General features: G+C 47.6%; 2 protein-coding genes across 4 annotated transcripts; both read right to left on the bottom strand.

Moving 5' to 3' along the window:
• On the bottom strand, positions 1-7,682 carry ercc6l (excision repair cross-complementation group 6-like; the record flags this gene model as incomplete). The annotated part of the gene is made up of 4 exons (XM_080004679.1): positions 7,638-7,682; positions 5,793-5,837; positions 2,385-5,560; positions 1-5 (listed from the first exon to the last, which is right to left on the bottom strand). Exons 2-4 carry the CDS (start codon positions 5,825-5,827, stop codon positions 1-3), a joined length of 3,216 nt encoding a protein of 1,071 aa, XP_079860805.1. The 5' UTR covers positions 5,828-5,837; positions 7,638-7,682.
• Positions 7,683-8,386: 704 nt separating this feature from the next.
• Positions 8,387-13,910, bottom strand: LOC307233307 (uncharacterized protein). Of its 3 annotated transcripts, none has more exons than XM_080004623.1 (11): positions 13,840-13,910; positions 11,791-12,845; positions 11,319-11,437; positions 10,779-10,964; positions 10,598-10,676; positions 10,306-10,430; positions 9,996-10,209; positions 9,800-9,895; positions 9,658-9,723; positions 9,478-9,563; positions 8,387-8,712 (listed from the first exon to the last, which is right to left on the bottom strand). In XM_080004623.1, the coding sequence occupies exons 2-11, from the start codon at positions 12,822-12,824 to the stop codon at positions 8,537-8,539; spliced, it is 2,181 nt and encodes a 726-aa protein (XP_079860749.1). In that variant the 5' UTR covers positions 12,825-12,845; positions 13,840-13,910; the 3' UTR covers positions 8,387-8,536. The 3 variants fall into 3 exon arrangements, with proteins under 3 accessions (XP_079860749.1, XP_079860750.1, XP_079860751.1); XM_080004624.1 differs by having other exon boundaries at positions 9,800-9,856; XM_080004625.1 differs by having other exon boundaries at positions 8,556-8,675.
• Positions 13,911-16,056: the final 2,146 nt, after the last annotated feature.

Raw genomic sequence — 16,056 nt, 5'->3', positions numbered from 1 at the left:
TCATCCTGCATGAGGTGGACACAGTGATAAACACACCCAGTCACAGGATGCCAGTTCAAGGGAGCATGCTGTGATCACGCGAGAAGACGGAAGAGAGTACAGATCCAATATGGTGGCGCACTGCTGCAGGGTCTAAAACACTGACAACCTGCTCCAACTCAGACAAATAACAAAGCAAATTGCAAAATATTTATACAAACAAAAAAAACACTGCATGAAATCAAAGTGGAGGACCTAGAGGATTATATTGATTATTATTGTGACGAGTACATGATGGAAGAGCACCAGGACCAGAACAATCCAGCGAAAAGAAAGAAGACAGACTCAGGAACCGTCACAGACGATCTTATATCCAGCGCTGTAGAGGTTAGTGTCTTGGACGAGATTAACAAGAAGCTGGACATGCTCGTTCCACTTCTCCAAGACATCACAGATCAAAGCCAGTCTTGATTTACTGCACCGCACGGTCGGTGCAAAAAGACAACGCAGATCTTAAAACCTCTGTGAAGCATGTCACAACGGAGATAGAGGTTTTAAAAAATTAAAATAATAATGAAAGAGACTATCCTGGATATCCAATCCAGAAGCATGCGGGACAACCTCATCTTTTCTGGGATCTCAGACAACAACACCGAGTCCCCAGAAAACATGGGGAAAGACTTCCTCCGCACTGCCCTGAAACTCCCTAGACACCGTGAAGCAGATCACTCTCCACAAGGTTCACCGACTGGGACACAGCGTGGGGAACCGTCCCCGCTCCATCATTTCCAAGTTTGAACACTTCAAGCACAAGGAGCTGGTTAAAAAAAAAGGACAGGAGCTGAAAGGAACCCCGCTGGGCATGAACAATCAATTCCCCCGGGAGATCCACGACTGACAAAAGGAGCTGTACCGCATCAGACTCAGAAGGCCGTTACATAATGACTAATGGGATTTTAGGTAACATCAAATGAACCATAGCTAATATTTATGGCCCCAATGAGGATGACCCAGATTTCTTTGACAATATATTTTCAAAATGTCAAAACAAATTCTCTGAGTCAATTATTATACTGGATCCAAGTTCAGACCTTTCACATACCAGAAGTAATCACAAGCCCTGGCGTTCGTCTGAAACTATAAAAGAATATATGAGTGATCTTGCTCTTGGGGATTGTTGGCGATCAAATAACCTACATTCTAGAGAATACACATATTACTCACCACCACACCAAAGCTTCTCTAGAATTGACTTTTTCTTGACAAGTAACTCTGTAATGTCCAAAACGACTAATCCTGAAATCCACCCTATTGTAATCGCCAATCACGGGCCGATTAGTTTCAACCTCATAAATGAAGACAATGGGAACCCTCCTGGCAGGTGGCAGTTTAACACCTCACTTTTGACGGATTTAACCATTTATTTTTTTCAGAGAATTGACTTCCTTCCTTGAACTGAATCACACTCCAGAAATATCACCATCCTTATTCTGGGAAACAGTGAAGACCGTTCTGAGAGGTAGTATTACTTCATTCTCCAATCACAAGAAAAAGAAAGGACAAGGATGCCAAAATAAACTGTAACAACGATTAAAAGACTTGCACTCCCACCAAGCCCACTCACCCACTGAGCAAATCCTAAATGAGATCAGGACAATTACATCTCAACTTGATAATATCATCCATCAGAACACACAAACCCTCATGCAACGGACAGGAGCGAATTATTTTTAATTAAATGAAAAATCAGGTAATTTTTTTGCCAATCAATTGAAACGTGATAGAGAAAAAAACTTATTACAGCCATCAAAGATCCAGAGGGTAGGATAACAAAGTGACTTTTATAAAAACCTATATCACTCAGATAATGAATCCAATATAGCGTCAGTTAAGAGCATTAGTTAAAAGTGTCAGTCACGAGCGTCAGTAACGAGCGTTAGATGTGTGTTCTTATCTCATGTGAGGCCACAACAACTCCAAAATAAGAGTGAGGATTTAAGGACGGGTTAAAAAATGGTCATTTCATTGAAAAAAATCAGTGTTTATTTGGGCTGAATTAAAGCTTTGGGCATTACTGGTACTATTCTTATAATACCTTATTATCAGTGCCATAGCACTATGAGGAAAACAAACGTCTGTATCTTGTGGTGGATGTTGAGCTGTAAAGAAAAAGTGGAGATTTGACTTAAAAACTTTGAATGATAATCTGCATTAGAAGAAACAAAGATGAAATGAACAATCATTTTTATTTCAAATGGAAAACTCGTTGCTTAGACACGCTTCATACCAACGAGGCTCCTTAGCCTACAAGTCCTCCTCCTCCTCCTCCTCCTCCTCCTCCTCCTCCTCCTCCTCCTCCTCCAACTCCAGCTTCTCCAGAGAGAATCCACCAAGCTCTTCATCACCTCCAATCTCAGAGCTGTTCTCTGAAACCTCCCGATCGTCTTCATCACCATCATCATCGTCCATGTCTTCCACTATGGATTGGAGCAGAGACTGGCGGGACGCCACAGAGACTTTTCCTAGACTCTTCCGGCCACCGAGCGACGTGGAGTGAGTCGACTTTGGGGTGGAGGCTCCCAGCAGCTGGAAGGAGTCGCCGAACTGACCGGACACCTCCCGCGACACCTCCCGCGACACCTCTTCATCGCAGTCATCCTCGCTGTCGTAGATCACGGCCGCTTTCCTCTTCTTGGTCGTGATGAAGGAGTTGTCCATGGAAGCGTTGGACTCAGAAACGTGGGAGGCGTTGAGGCTCTGTCTGAGCCTCAACTCGCAGAGGGACCTGTCGACGTCGAAGCTTCCCTCCAGCTTGAGCCTGGACAGCAGCTTCCAATCTGCAGCTTCAGTGTCCTGCTCCTCCTGCTCTGGGAACATGTCCCAGTCGCTCTCTTCCAGCTGGAGATTGAAGCTGTTTTCTAAGGATGCGATTGTCGAACCGTCTCTGGAAGGCGTATCGGGGTTCCAGCCGGCACCCGACGTCTGTAGGACGGAGGGTCTTTCATCCTGCGGCGGTTTGACCTTGGGGTTCCCGTCGCGCACGCAGCGCTGGAGAACCTCAGCGTCGTCCTGGATGGACATGGAGACTCCATTTTGTTGCGTTTGCTCTTCAGCAGCACATGGTGTCACGTCAACCAGAGAGGCGTCGCAACCTCCAGCGTCACCAGCTGAGAAATCCTCCACCACGGTCTCCACCTCCACCACGTTCTCCATCTCCACGACACTTGGCTCCATCTTCAACCGGGGATGGAGGGAGTCGTGGTCCAGATCCACAGCCTGAGGAACATCGAGGGTGAGATCAATGACCCCGCCCCTCAGTCTGGGACTGCCATCCTCCTTGCTGGACACAGACAGGTCCAGTTCTACCAAAGATGGAGAGGCATTGGAATCACTACCAGGGCGTAGCGGCGGGGGGCTGGCTCTGCCGCTTTGACCTTTCTTCCCATTTGGTATTTGGTCCGAGGCCGGCTGTCGCAGCCACGTCGGCTCCGTGCTGCGCTCCACGTTCTCCACCAGCTGCTTGTGCAGCTCCGACTCCGCCTTCATCAGCTCCTGAGCCTTGCGGATGCGACCCTCGATGTACTGGTGGGCCTCCTCATCTTCAGGGGAGTCCTCCTGGTGGTTCACCTCAAGCGAGAACATGAGGTCGTGATCGGAGATGCCGAACATCTCCATGGAGTGCAGACAGGCGATATGCTCGTCCAGCTCGGGGTCGGTGCGACGATGGCGGGCGTGCAGCGCCTGAAGCTGCAGCTGGGTGGAGGAGGAGCGTGTCTCCTCCAGCCTGAACAGCTCCTTCAGCTCCTGCTTGCTAAAGTAGCGGAAGGGGTTCTTCTTGTCTCCGGTGGTCTGTCGGATCAGAGAGTCCTTGAACACCTGCCGGCGGTAGATCTTCTCTTCCACGGTGCCGCAGGTAATAAGTCGGTAGATAACCACGTTCTCGGTTTGGCCGATGCGGTAGGCGCGGTCCACGGCCTGGGTGTCGGTGGCGGGGTTCCAGCTGGGGTCAAAGATCACCACCCTGTCGGCCGCTGTCAGGGTGATGCCGACACCGCCCACCTGCGTGGTCAGTAGGAAGACAGAGTAGCGCTTGTCACTTTGGAACTGGGAGATGCGTTTCTCTCTCTCGGCCAGCTGAGTGATCGTCCCGTCCATCCTCACCGTCTTGAAGCCTCTATTTCCCAACACGCGCTCGATGATGTCGAGAACCTTCCGGTAGTGAGCGAAGACGAGCGTGCGGTGCCCTTCCTCCCGCAGCCTCTCCAGCAGCATCATCAGAAACACCATCTTCCCCGACTCAGACACCAACGTCTCGTCAGCGATGCCGTCGATGCTGCACGGCTTCCGCTCTGTGTCTCCGTCCTGCTGCTCGTCCGTCCTCTCCTCCAGCCCCAAGTGAGAGGCAGCGGCGGCGGAGAGGAGCCTGGGATGGTCGCAGAGCTTCTTCAGGACGTTGAGCTCGGCCAGAGGAGAGCGCGTGGTGGTCAGCAGCTCCTTGATGCGGTCCAGAGACAGGAACTGTTGGTAGATGTCTTCCTGGGCAGCGCTCAGGTAAGTCCAAACAACAAGGTCGTTCTTCCGTTTCAATTCTGGCATGACCGCCCCGTTTCCATTTGGGTTGTCAGAGCCCTGGCCCTTTTCGAGGCCCATCTGGGCACTGTTCTTCTTCTGCAAGTCCTCCTTTGTCCTACGGAGGAAGTAGGGCTTAATAATGGCCATCAGGTTCTCAGACATCCTGAGCCCTAGCGCCTTCTCTCCTGGAGTGGCGTCCTTCTCCCTGGCACGTGTGATGGGGTTCTCGTACTCTGTTTTGAATGTTTTCGATGTGCCCAGGAGTGCACCTTGACACGCAAAGTCAAACAGAGCCCACATCTCTCGCAGGTTGTTCTGGACGGGAGTTCCCGTGAGCAGAATCCGGTTTCTGGAAGGGATGGCTTGGGCGCTTTTTGACGTTTTGGTCGACGTGGTCTTTATTTTGTGCGCTTCGTCCAGGATCATGTAGTCCCATTTGAACTCCTGGCCATTGTATGACGCCAGCTGCTGCCAGTTCTGAATCAGCATCGAGTAGGTGGTGATGGCAACGCCGCCTCTGCTCTGAACCTTCTTCAGGTTCCTGCTGCGCTCCGCCTTGCTGGTGCCGTGGAACTTCTTCACCCTCATGCCAGGCGTCCATTTAGAGAACTCCTTGGTCCAGTTTGTGATCAGCGATGTGGGCATGACCAGCAGGGTGTGGCTGACCAGCTCAGCGTCATACATGCCCGACAGGAAGGCGATGATCTGGATGGTCTTCCCCAGACCCATGTCGTCAGCCAGGATGCCCCCCTGCAGCCCATGCCTGTGAAGGCCGTACAGGAAGGCCACGCCCTCCCTCTGGTGGTCGTACAGCTGGTCATGCAGGTCCTTGTAGAGTGTTAGGCCTTCGATGTCGACAAAATCCTCCTCATCACTGATCGCCTCCTCGATTTTATTGATCCTGTTCTTGAGTTTGTCATTCGGGTGGAGGCCATGTGCCACCTTGAAGAGGATCAGCGCCTTGGACAGATCTCCCTTTCGTGCGGCTTCTTTACCTTCCTTAATGTGTCTGGAATAAAAAAATTAAAAAAACAAGAAAAGGTAAACGACACAGTTTGAGACTCAATGAAATGTGTAAAAGAAACCAAATCGGACGCTGAGTTGAGATGTGCGTGGTGGAGCAGGAACATTCATCTCCGTCATTCTGTCTTTTCCTGTCACTCCTTTATCGTCCCTCCATCATATCTTGGTATATAAAGACAGAACGGAAGAGAAGGACCTCGCTGTTGTGTCATATCCACCTGAGGTAGGCGTCCATCTTGTCGTCTGTGTCCATGGACAGAGATCTGTTGAGATGAAGACGACGTCAGTGACAGTAACATCAGAGTAACTCCACCAAGCAGAGAATTTAACCTTCAGCGTCTGTGGCAGCTACACACTGCGTCAAACAAACCAATAACAGGCTTCATTCTGGCATGACAAAGTCAAATTCAAGGACTATCAAGTACTTTAAGCACTAGTTTTTCATCTTCAAGGGCAAATATGATCAATTTTCCATGTGATCTTCATTCCTGCTGCTTCACATTATATTAGTAGAGCTGATAGAGAGCGGTACGGTGGCACAGTGCATTGCACTGCTGCCTCACAGCAAGGTGAAAGTCCTGGGTTCGATTCCCGCCTGGGGCGCTGTTGGCACCGTGCTCCGGTGGGTTATCTCCCAATTAGGAGCCTTTCTATGTGGAGTTTGCATGTTCTCACATGGGGTTTACTCCATCTAACATCAGTAAGGACCCCAAAACATGCAGAGGCCACATTTCACCAGCACCATCCAAAGCATGTGTCGCGTGACAATTAAAGATTCTTCTTCTATGATGGCCATATCTATTATAAGTCTCCTTGTCTATTTCCAACCATGTGGATTCAATGGACTTCTCGCTGCATCATCTATGTGGTAAAAGCGATCGTGGAAAATGTTTGTCCAGTTCCGATTTGAATAACAAAACCAGGGGGACGCACGCTTTTTGTTCAAGCCCTTTTCAAGCACTTCAGCACAAATTAAGCTGTTTTTAAAGGTATTGCAGTACTTCAGTTACTGAGAACGACATTTAAGCACCTCAAGGACCTGGTTGGAATCCTGCTACAAAACTAAAACTATCTTTAGATACATTTCCCGCTCTTCCATTCCATTTTCTGAATGCAATAAAAAAAAGACTTGAAACAGAACGTGTCTTCATTATGAAGCAACTTTAACTCTGATCAGCAGTCACATTTAAAAACAATTGGGTGTTTCCTCAGGACAGAACCTGCTTGTAAATTATTACCACCATGCATTTGTATTACTTCCTAGATATTAAGCTTATATCCAAAGTAATGGTGGTCTACAACAAACATTCGTTTCCTAGTCAACGTCAGATTTGGTTCCGGTATAACGTGTGTATTCCACGACAGATAATTAATTTGCTTATCTCATTTGAATTGTAGTTGGTTATAACATGAACCATAATAAATGACACAGTGAAAGGAACATATATTCATGGTGTTATATTTGCATTCTTTGTGTTTTCTGTGTTCCAGATGCAGAACATGCTGAAGTAGAGGTTCTTCAGTCTCCTCTTCAAGACAAACACTCAAACACTGAGACACTGTTCCTCGCAGCGTGTTGCCAAAAACTGAAATGACGCCTGAAAAGTGAATTAACGCCTAAAAGGAGTTTTAAAAACAAACGGTGTCTGTTCCTTCTCCTCTAACTCCATCAAGTGACCTGTTGATTCCCCACAGATCCGTGTTAAGCGGCTCCAGGCTCAGTTGTAAACAGAGTTTGGACGTGGACAGTTAGCTGTCCTCGATGATGGAACGAGTCTTTATCACGTTATCAAAACCTATGGTCAAATAAAAGACAATGTATTACATGACATATTATATTTTTACATGGTTTTTTGGTGTTTCTTCAGTTTCCCCTTTTTTTCCATTTTTGTTTTGAAAACAAAGTGATGTGTTGGGAATAATATCGATCAACTATTAGAAAATATTAGATCGAGACAACATCGTCTTCGCCAGCTGTGATGTTGCGTTTGGATGTAGCTCGTTAGCTCGTTAGCCCGCTAGCTCGTTAGCTGTTGTCAGCTAACATAAATGACGTCACTTACTTGGACAGTTGGTCTGAAATGTCCGCCACCTGCTCGTCACGGTCTGCGACCTCCATCCCTGAGTGACGTGTGTGTATGTTCACACCTCGGGAAATAGATTTTGAACACGCCGCTGTTTATGACCTGCCAGGCATCCGCCAATCATAACGCGGTCCGGGTCGACGTCACAGACATTCGTCCAATGAAAAACTGTAATATAGCAGTGGGCGGAACCTGGAGCGGCAGGACCAATGAGAAGTGTTTGAAACACGGAAGAAGAAACGCTAAGTTGTGACGCAGCTTCCTTCAGAGTTTTTAAACATTATCAATGAAAAGTCAAGTGTTGAAACTGCTCTTTTTGGTGTTTCTCTGCTGCTTCCTCCTTCTGAGCTTTACTTTCCACGTCATGACACTGGATCATACAACAAGCATCATGATACTGTGCATTAATACACACACACACACAAATATATATATATATATATATATATATATACATACACACACACACAGACACACAGACACACAAATACACACACACACTGTATTTTCTCATCATGGCTGGTTGTTCGTCGGTGGCAGTGACAGAACCAGGACAAACATCACTGCTCACATGACGCTGTGCATGTGAGCAGTGATGGTGGAGGCAACCCCAGTATTACACTACCGTAATACAATGTGTAGTATTACAGTACTGTAATACAATGTGTAGTATTACAGTACTGGTACAGTGTGATAATAAATAAATCACCAACATCTCATCATCAAAATGTTTTCAATAAAAAATAAGTTTAATAAAAAAACTACAATTTAAAGAAAAGTTACAAAGGATTGAACAACACACACACGTAAAGCCAGGACCAGCGGAGGGGATAAGGGGGGGGGGGGCAGATGAGCGCTGGGGGCAGCAGGGGGCGCTCTCAGTCGGTGTTGTCCAGCTCCTGGTACACCTCGTTGAGGGAGAACATGTCGGAGAGGAGGAAGCGCTCCTGCACCTCCTCCTCCTGCACCTCCTCCTGCACATCCCCGTGGTTGGTCTCCAGGAGCCGCAGCATCAACCTGGGAACGACCTTCTCCTTCAGATAGTCCATTATATCTACAGGAAGTAGAGAGAGCTACCTACAGTCAGAGCTATGTACGGTCAGAGCTACATACAGTCAGAGCTATGTGCAGTTAGAGCTATGTACAGTCAGAGCTACGTACAGTCAGCTACGTACAGTTAGAGCTACTTACAGTCAGAGCTGCGTACAGTCAGCTGCGTACAGTCAGAGCTACGTACAGTCAGAGCTACGTACAGTCAGAGCTACGTTCAGTTAGAGCTACGTACAGTCAGAGCTACGTACAGTCAGAGCTACGTACAGTCAGAGCTATGTGCAGTCAGAGCTATGTACAGTTAGAGCTATGTACAGTCAGCTATGTACAGTCAGAGCTACATACAGTCAGCTATGTACAGTCAGAGCTACGTACAGTCAGAGCTACGTACAGTCAGCTACGTACAGTCAGAGCTACATACAGTCAGAACTATGTAGTCAGAGCTACTTACAGTCAGAGCTACGTACAGTCAGCTACATACAGTCAGAGCTACGTAGTCAGTTACGTTCAGTTAGAGCTACATACAGTCAGCTATGTACAGTCAGAGCTATGTACAGTCAGAGCTACGTACAGTCAGCTACATACAGTCAGAGCTACGTAGTCAGTTACGTTCAGTTAGAGCTACATACAGTCAGCTATGTACAGTCAGAGCTATGTACAGTTAGAGCTACGTACAGTCAGAGCTACACACAATCAGCTATGTACAGTCAGCTACGTACAGTAGGAGCTATGTACAGTCAGAGCTACGTACAGTCAGAGCTCTACTCACCGCAGAAGGACAGATGTGACCATCGAGGAACCATGGAGACCTTGAGTCTGTGGAACATCTTCTGGACGTCGTAAGGAGACACGTTCCTACAACAACACGTCGTTCAAACACGGTCAAACATCCTGCAGTTCTAGTACCACCACACAAGATGGCCACCGTCCACAGGAAGTTGAGACTCACCCAACAGCCAGAGCAACTGTGTCCCAGTCGATGTCCACGACGTCCTCCACGTCCAGACTGTACAAGCTGCGAATACATCAGAAGGTTAAAGGTCAACCAGAAGGTTCAAGGTCAAACACAGCTCTGTGAATTTAGAGGTCACCTGTTGATAAGGTCGATCTTGGCCTGGACAGTCCGTGGTCCTCCACTGAACAATGACCTGCGACCACGAGACAATTTGGTCTTCAAACAGGAGAACCTAGAGAGATCAAAACCAGCCCACCCCCGGATCAAAAACCTTCATGCTCCTGAGCCTGTTCCGTCCAAACCATTATATTGCCATGACGATGCCTACTGACCATTTTACCCGACACTGGGTCCAGCACCTGGTCTGGACCTGCTCGCTGATAGCCTTCCAGGGGAGCGTCTTACAGAGCTGGTCCCTGGTGACCCACAGCCCCCCAGCACCAGGGTTCTCCTGTTGGTTCTTCTTCGCCAGCTTCTCCATGTGGACCTTCAGCGACGCCATCAGCCGCTCCAGCTCCTCATCTTCCCATGGGCCCCCCTTGGTGGCTAGACACCGCAGGTTCAGACATTAGCACGCTAATATCCATTGCTACATGAGGTTAGACTGTCAGAGGTAGCCTGGGTTGGTGCTCGGCTTCCTACCCAGCATGGAAAAACGCTTCTGGATGCTGTAGATGCTGCGGTCCATGCTCAGGGAGATGGTCTTCCAGTCGTTTCCGTGCAGAGTCTGAAGCTTCTTCAGAGCATGGTTCTCCTCCTCGCTGAACCTGGTCAACAACATACAACTAACTTATCAAACTGATGGGCTTAACTAATTCAAATACTAACTCATCTACCTACCTGAACTAACCACCAAAATGAAGTCAACTGACTGACTGACTGACTGAATGACTGACTGACTGACTGACTGACTGACTGAATGGTGACCTCTGACCTCCCCAGGTAGTTCAGTTTGTCGAACATCTTCTTTGCACGAATATAAACCTTGTGGCAAGTCCTTGGAATTCCTTCAGCTGGAGAGACAGACAAGTAGAGAGAGACAGACAGGTAGAGAGTATGTGTATTACTGTGTGTATTACTGTGTACTGAGTGTATTAGTATGTATGCTGCAGTACCGATCTTCTCCAGGAAGCGGTGCTGTACTCGCAGCTTCTTGATCTGCGCGGCCTCCTGAGGGTATCTCTGGGGGTAAAACAGGTGACCAGCTGAGGAGATCCCCGTCAGAGACAGGAAGTTCTCAACGTTCTGATGAATCTTCTGGTTCTCCTCCCCTGAGCAGCGACCGGTACGCAGAGCGATCCCTGCAGGAGGAACACAGTACTGCTCTGAGTAGAACAAACAGGATAGTACACGCTGGACAGTACGGCTGTATACGGCTATTTTGTGGCTGTTTAGCAGCTGTATACGGCAATCTTGTGGCTGTTTAGCGGCTGTTTGGTGGCTGTTTAGCGGCTATTCAGCAGCTGTTTTCCAGCTTTTCACTGGCTGTTTAGCAGCTGTATACGGCTGTTTTGTGGCTGTTTAGCGGCTATTCAGCAGCTGTTTTCCAGCTTTTCACTGGCTGTTTAGCAGCTGTATACGGCTGTTTTGTGGCTGTTTAGCGGCTATATACGGCTGTTTAGCAGCTGTTTTCTGGCTGTTTTCCGGCTGCCTACCATTGCTGTTGAACTTCCTGAAGCGCTTCAGGTCGTAGAGTAGCATGTGGGAGATGATGTCAGCAGCTCTGGTCTGGACATCTGGAACATAGCGCTTCAGCTCCTCCAGGGCGTCCTCCCTGAGTACACAGGAAGTACTTCATATTAGTACTAAAGACAGTGTGTACTAACTAGTTCACCAGACTGCACTAACTAGTGCACCACACTGTACTAATTAGTACACCCCACTGTACTAACTAGCACACCTTCTTCCTCCTTGGGCTGCTCCCGTTAGTGGTGGCCACAGCGGATCATCTGCCTCCAACACCTTGTATTCTGCATCTTCCTCCCTGACTCCACCCGCCTGCATGTCCTCCGTCAGTACAACACTCCCTCAGTACTACACACCGCCAGTATTCAGTACTACATTCACTCAGTACTACACTCCCTCAGTATTCAGTACTCCACTCCCTCAGAATTCAGTACTACTTACGCAGCCATTACTCTGTCTTTGTTGAACGTTTCCGTCTGGAGGACACTCCACTCCTCCTCCTCCTCCACCTTTTTTTTCTTCTTCCTCTGCCGAGACTGAGTAGTTGCCATGGAAACTGAGATGTCTGGTTCTAAGGAGTCAGTTTGTGTTGTTACCAGCGTTACTGTACCTCCCTCCTCAACTAGTTTCCCTTTCTTCTTCTTCTTCTTGATGACGCTGTTCTCTCCATCCTCTACAGCCGGGGTGGTTGCCATGGGAACCGAGTCAGTTTCTGTTGTTACCACGGTTACGCTACCCCCCTCCTTATCTAGTTTCCTTTTCTTCTTCTTCTTTTTCTTTCCTGTGAGGCTGTTCTCTCCATCCTCTACAGCCTGGGCGGTTGTCATGGGAACCGAGTCAGTTTGTGTTGTTACCACGGTTACGCTACCCCCATCCTCATCTCGCTTCCTTTTCTTCTTCTTCTTCTTTCCTGTGAGGCTGTTCTCTCCATCCTCTACAGCCTGGGCGGTTGTCATGGGAACCAAGCCAGTTTCTGTTGTTACCACGGTTCCGCTACCCCCCTCCTCAGCTAGTTTCCTTTTCTTCTTTTTCTTCTTTCCTGTGATGCTGTTCTCGCCACCTTCTACATCCTGGGCGGTTGCCATGGTAACCGAGTCAGTTTGTGTTGTTACCACGGTTACCATACCCCCCTCCTCAGCTAGTTTCCTTTTCTTTTTCTTCTTTTCGGTGATGCTGTTCTCTCCATCCTCTACAGCCTGGGCGGTTGCCATGGGAACCGCAGTTTGTGTTGCTAGCACGGTTACACCCCCCCCTTCCTCCGTCCTCGTCCTCTTCTTCCCACGTTCTCCTCCTTCCTTCTCTTTCTTCTTGCCTTTTCTTGTCCTCCGCCCTGTCTCCGTCTCTCTCTCCACTTCTTTCCTTCCTCCAGACACCAAGGATCCTGGGCGTGGAGGCGGGGCTTCGTCAGGAGGAATGTCGGCCAAGCTGCTCCTCTTCATCCTGCGGGGGGGTGCGTCTGCTGCCAGAGCCGCCATGATGGAGGAACCGCCAACGTCCTGTACAAACAGGAAGTGTAGTAATAAACAAATAATATCGCTGTATAAATTACAATAAACACTTTGTTAAAAAAATAATAAATACTTATCAAGAACTAAATTGATCTGATGAGTGAGTACAATATACATCTAAGTAATACTACCCAGTATCATTGAGTAGTAGTAAAACTGAGTAGGAGTAACACCGAGTAGTAGTAGTAACACTGAATAGTATTACTGAGTATTATCACTGAGTATAAGTAACACTGAGTAGTATTACTCAGAGTAGTATCACTGTGTGGTATTACTGAATAGTAGTAACACTGAGTAGTAGTACAACTGAGTAGTAGTAACACTGAGTAGTATTACTGAGAGAGTAGTAACATGAGTATTAGTAACACAAAGTAGCATAACTGAATAGTAGTAATGCTGAGTACTAGTATTACTGGGTAGCAGTACGACTGAGTAGTATCACCAAGCAGTAGTATCACTGAGTAGCAGTACTACTGAATAGTAGTAACACTGAGTTGTAGTATTACTGAGCAGTATCACTGAATAGTAGTATTACTGAGTAGTAGTAACGCTAAGTAGTATAACTGAGTAGAAGTATTACTGAGTAGTAGTATTACTGAATAGTAGTAACTGAGTAGTTTCCCTGAGTAGTAGTATTACTTGAAAAGAAGTATCATTAAGTAGTAGTAACACCAAGTAGTAGTAGCAACAGAGTAGTAGTATCACTGACTATTATATATATATGTGTGTGCATCTGTATACGTCTGTGTGTGTGTGTGTATATATATATATATACACACACACATATAGTTACTATTAGTGTCAAGTTGTGGATGACGTCATCTCTTATCGACAACAGGATGTCGGCGAAATAAAGGAAACGTTTGTTTCGATCCTCTCTCCGATGAAAACATCTGGAAAACTACTTGTGTGTGGACCTGGATCATCTCCATAACAATCTGAGTAAAATACATTCTACGACATAAATAATATCCATACTAACCTGATATCAAGTGAGGAATAACAGCCTCGCTGTGAACAAGTTCAGCTCCGACACGTCGGTTCCACTTCTGCTTTACTTCCGCTTTCACCACTGAGCGTGCGCGAAATCCGCCAGCTGTGAGCATGCGCTGCCTGTTGGCCGGAGGCTGAACGACACCTTTAAACACCCGCTGCTCCCAGTCATGTTATATGACGTAAGAGAGGAGGAGCAGAGGAGGAGGAGAGGAGAGGAGAGGAGAGAAGGAGGAGGAGGAGAGAAGGAGGAGGAGGAGAGGAGAGGAGAGAAGGAGGAGGTGATATGGCATTATCATCATAATGTATGAGTTTAGTATTGACGGTACAAAGAGTTTTTCATGGGTTGTTTGTTGTGCTCTTGTACTGGTACATGTAAAGGTTTCTTGAATGTGCAGCTTGTCAGTCTGTGCTTGAAATGAAGAGACAGACGCTGCTGTGACTTGCTCAGGGGTTGGGTCAGAGATGAGCTGAGGAGCAGCTCTGAGTGGATCTTCGTAGGTGCTAAAGCTCACAGCAGGAGTCCAACGAAGAAAAGAACCTGAAGAGAAAGTGAAAGAGTGAACACTGTTGAATAAAGATGTGACTGAGCTTGTATGAGGTGGTGTTCTTCATCGTGTGTCTACATATATGTTTATGTTATTACATATATAGGGATTTTTTTTAACCTGTGATGTCAGCATGCTGCACATACTGCACAGTATTTGTTCTGTTGTATCCAGGACAGAGTGAGTTGCAAGTGGAGTTGAACCTGTCAAGCTGCAATGAAACTCTTTATTCATCTTTAATCATCAACAACTGCTGCAACAACTCTGTCCTGTGAGGCAAGAAGGTCCTGGGTTCGATTCCCGCCTGGGGCGCTGTTGGCACCGTGCTCCGGCGAATTATTTCCCAAATAGGAGCCTTTCTGTGTGGAGTTTGCATGCTCTCCTCGTGCTCACATGGGGTTTCCTCCACCTCACGTCAGTAAGGACCCCCACCCAAAAACATTCACACATCATGGTCTGACCAGCGATGGACACTTATCACCAGGTCCCCGGGCGCGTCCACGTACGCTGCCCACTGCTCCTGGCTGTGGCCCCGGAGGAAGGACAAGCCAGGATGGTTCAATGCAGAGGAACCATTTCATCGGCACCATCCAAAGCATGTGCGTGTGTGTGCAAGCATGTGTTGTGTTGTGTGACAAATAAAGACTGTTTCTTTCTGCTCCTGGCTGTGGCCCTGGAGGAAGGATGGGTTAAATGCAGAGGCCTCATTTCAGCGGCCACCATCCAAAGCATGTGCTTTGTGACAAATAAAGATTGTTCTTCTTCTAAACGAACAACATTTTCACATCAACATCAGAGTGGAAAAGTGGAACTACAACTGGTCACATGACCTCTTCCTGTCATAGTTATGACAGTAAATGAGGGAGAAAAGGAGAAGGATGCAACCAGGAGGGTGGTGTGTGTGTGTGTAAGATGTCCGCCAATGAGTACAGGACTTATCCCACTTGGTTGTAGTGTATAAGGTATTATGTCTTGGTGCCTTCAAGCAGTAGAAAGGACCCTGAAGCCCCCTGAGCTCTGCAGCCTTGTAGACCCCTTACGGCTGCAGGAAAGCCCCGAGCACCCTGCCCTGCGGCCACAGAAGACCTCCGGGCCCCAGAGAAGCCGGAGGGCCGTGGAGCAACCCCCACGCCCGGCCCCGAGGAGCATTACCCAGTCACAGGGAGCATGAGGAGACCCCACCCCCCAGAGGTGCACATACAACCCACCCCCAGGTGCAGGCACAAGACCCAGCCGCAGGCACTGACCCCGGGCCGCGGGCGCCAGGAACGGAACAACCCACTCCAGGAGCGAGCCATTATTACATATGTTATTACATACATTTAAATATGTTGTTACATTACAAGTAGGAAACTCAGGAAAATAAATAATGTCAAATAAAAACACAGGCAGGGGAGCCGCCCCCCACCTTTTCCTGGCGGATAAAAAATATAAGAAAAAGTCATCGATGGAGACGTCAGCGATAGACGATTTATGCAGAAATCACCAAAGCCTAGAAGGATAGGAGGAGGGGGAGGAGGAGGAGAATAAAAAAAAAAGTATGTTAAGTATAAAGTATATTATTGTACAAAACATTATTTGGATATTTAATTAACAGCATGAAATATTATTATAATATTAACTATACAGTATAACCATTATGATATTTAATGAACAGT

The sequence above is a fragment of the Zeus faber genome, assembly GCF_960531495.2.
Source record: "Zeus faber genome assembly, chromosome: 7".
NCBI lineage: Eukaryota > Metazoa > Chordata > Actinopteri > Zeiformes > Zeidae > Zeus > Zeus faber.
Note: the sequence above shows the minus strand (reverse complement) of the source record. Positions and strands in the feature narration are given on the sequence as shown.

Coding starts and splice junctions, on each gene's coding strand:
- LOC307233307 (XM_080004623.1), bottom strand. CDS start 12,824: ATGGCGGCTCTGGCAGCAGACGCACCCCCCCGCAGGATGAAGAGGAGC. Junction 10,965..11,318: donor CAGGAAGTTCAACAGCAATG/GTAGGCAGCCGG, acceptor TTCCTCCTGCAG/GGATCGCTCTGCGTACCGGT. Junction 9,896..9,995: donor ACCCAGTGTCGGGTAAAATG/GTCAGTAGGCAT, acceptor TGATCTCTCTAG/GTTCTCCTGTTTGAAGACCA.